The 2,500-nt window shown below is 37.1% G+C and overlaps 1 protein-coding gene across 1 annotated transcript in view; it reads right to left on the minus strand.

Annotated features, from left to right (window-relative positions):
• Positions 1-2,500, minus strand: part of LOC122816308 (voltage-dependent T-type calcium channel subunit alpha-1G-like) — a 403,960-nt gene that overhangs the window by 116,515 nt on the left and 284,945 nt on the right. Inside the window, exon 4 of the mRNA XM_044089040.1 lies at positions 418-577. Within this exon, the coding sequence (XP_043944975.1) occupies positions 418-577 (160 nt within the window). The remainder of the gene's footprint in view (positions 1-417; positions 578-2,500) is intronic.

Below are 2,500 nucleotides of genomic sequence, written 5' to 3' on the forward strand. Positions count from 1 at the left end.
AACATTACAGATTATTTAGCAAAATATTTTGCAAGACCTTAAGATCAAAAATGGAAATCCCAAAATTATACACTTTAAACCTTGCCAGTGATTATTGTACTTTTTTTGTGTGATAATAGTATTAGCAAACTAAAAATGTCGTTCCCAAAGTGTCATACTACTACAAATTAAATGGCAAACTGCAATTACAAAAATGCACATTTTTGATGCTATAACTAAAACAGAAGCAAAGTTAACAGTGATTAATCCATTCCACTCATTCAGCCAGGCATGTTTATAACATATTAAACACAATAGCAACTGCAGCTAAGTTAAAGCATGCCTTCATATTGGCATTTCTCAAGATTTTTCAGGTGGAGTTGAAAGGGAATTTATAAAGGCAAAATTTGTGGCATGCTGTTTTATTTCTTCACTTACAGTGTAAGGTTCTCTGGTAGGTAACAACGGTTTCGCAGAAGTCCTGCCCAAAGCTGGACACCAACGATTCCAAATATGAAGAAGACAAAGAAGCAAAGCAGAAGTACATTGCCCAACATGGGAAGGGTATCCAACAGCAATGTCACAAGAATTCTCATGCCTTAAACACAGAAAAAAAACTGGTTAGTTTATGTGCCTGTGCATTCTGCAACAACATTACATACTCTACAGTCTATTGCACTAACAACAAATTAATTGCAATTAAATCTAAAACTCTTGGTGGGGCCCATCTGTCTGGCAAATGAGGGTGTCACAGAGTGCCAGCAGCTTATAGCATTGAGAAACGAGGTCATCAGAATGCAAAATATTCACCCAGGAAAAGACTAACAACATTGTGTTCAGAAAAGAGTAGCTGGTGAGGAAAACGTCTGTGCCTAGAACTAATCAGCATGTGCCAGATGGATCCTGTTTAAAAAAGTCTGTGCCTAGAACTAATCAGCATGTGCCAGATGGATACTGTTTAAAAAAGTCTGTGCCTAGAACTAATCAGCATGTGCCAGATGGATCCTGTTTAAAAATCTGTGCCTAGAATTAATCAGCATGTGCCAGATGGATCCTGTTTAGAAGGAATCAATGATTTCCCAGTGACAGGAATGTAGGAGTAGGAATGCACACAGCTATTAAAACATGATCCAGCCTCTGATTTTCTGAACTCTGCACACTCAGATCAGTGATCACTCCCCCAGTGAGAAAAACTTCTCATTTCACTTTGCTTTTTCTTTTGTTGGTACTGCACATAGTGTGGAGAGATTTCTAACAAGGAGTATTTCATGACTTAAAAATACCAGATGGAGGAAGTGAGGCGAGTTATGTCTGTGTAAGGTAACAGAAAGAAGGGTAATGTACCTAATAACAGTACAGAAAAAGTCAGACTACACACACACACACACACACACACACACACACACACACACACACACAAGTTTCTAATGAATAATTGGTGGTGAGCCTGTTCAAATAATCACCACCATAATCAATGGAAAAGTATATATATATATATATATATATATATATATATATATATATATATATATATATATATATATAAAAACATACATATAGCATGATTATGATTTTGTAACATTCACAATGTCAACAAGGAAAATGCATGTTTGGAGAAATACTCTAAGAGCATGCAAAAATGAAAATGAAAAAAATATGTTTTTTGAAGGGGTCAAAACCCCCCTGCACACCCACACCCCCATTAATTATATATACAAACTACAACATTACACAAAATCAGGGAAAATGAATATTCCCAAATCCCTAGAATTGTGTGATCTCTCACACCTGATGACCTAACCATTTACACTCATACAGTATGTATGTATATATATATATATATATATATATATATATATATATATATGGATCTAGTGGTAATAGTTGACATGCTTAACATTAACAAAGTAATTTTGATTCACAAAACATCAACACCATTTATACATGCTCTGAGATTACTCCTCAGAACATGCATTCATACAAATATGTGTTTTTTTTTTTTTTTTGCAGCGGAGCCTCCGTGTTACAGCTGTGTCTCTCACACCCCCTGCTAATTACATGCACTAACTCTGAGATCTCACAGTCACTGGGGAAGTGGCATATTCCCCTTCCATGGGAATATCCCTTATCACACAACTGTCAACAATCTGCATTGCCGAACAAAATGAACTGAAAGGCAATACTGAAGGCGGGGGAGGGGGTTCCACCCCTCCCTGCACCATGTTAGTAATAGGTGCTAACCCTAACCCTAATGTTGCCCCTTCCCTCAACCCTAACCTTACACCTTATATTAATAAAAATCTTCCTTTAACACTGCCACTACACACAAGACACACTCGGATAAACAAAGATTCACAAACACTCACAAACAACACTATGTCTATACCCTAATCTAACCATAAAATGCACAATCTCACACACAAACATACAGCACCTATCCTTCACTCATCCCTGACCCTAACCCTAACTCACATGCACACACACTCTCACTCCTCCATCCCCACTTCCCTGTCTCAACATT

The sequence above is a fragment of the Protopterus annectens genome, chromosome 12.part0 (genome assembly GCF_019279795.1).
Source record: "Protopterus annectens isolate FY-2018-M chromosome 12.part0, PAN1.0, whole genome shotgun sequence".
In the NCBI taxonomy this organism is placed as follows: domain Eukaryota; kingdom Metazoa; phylum Chordata; order Ceratodontiformes; family Protopteridae; genus Protopterus; species Protopterus annectens.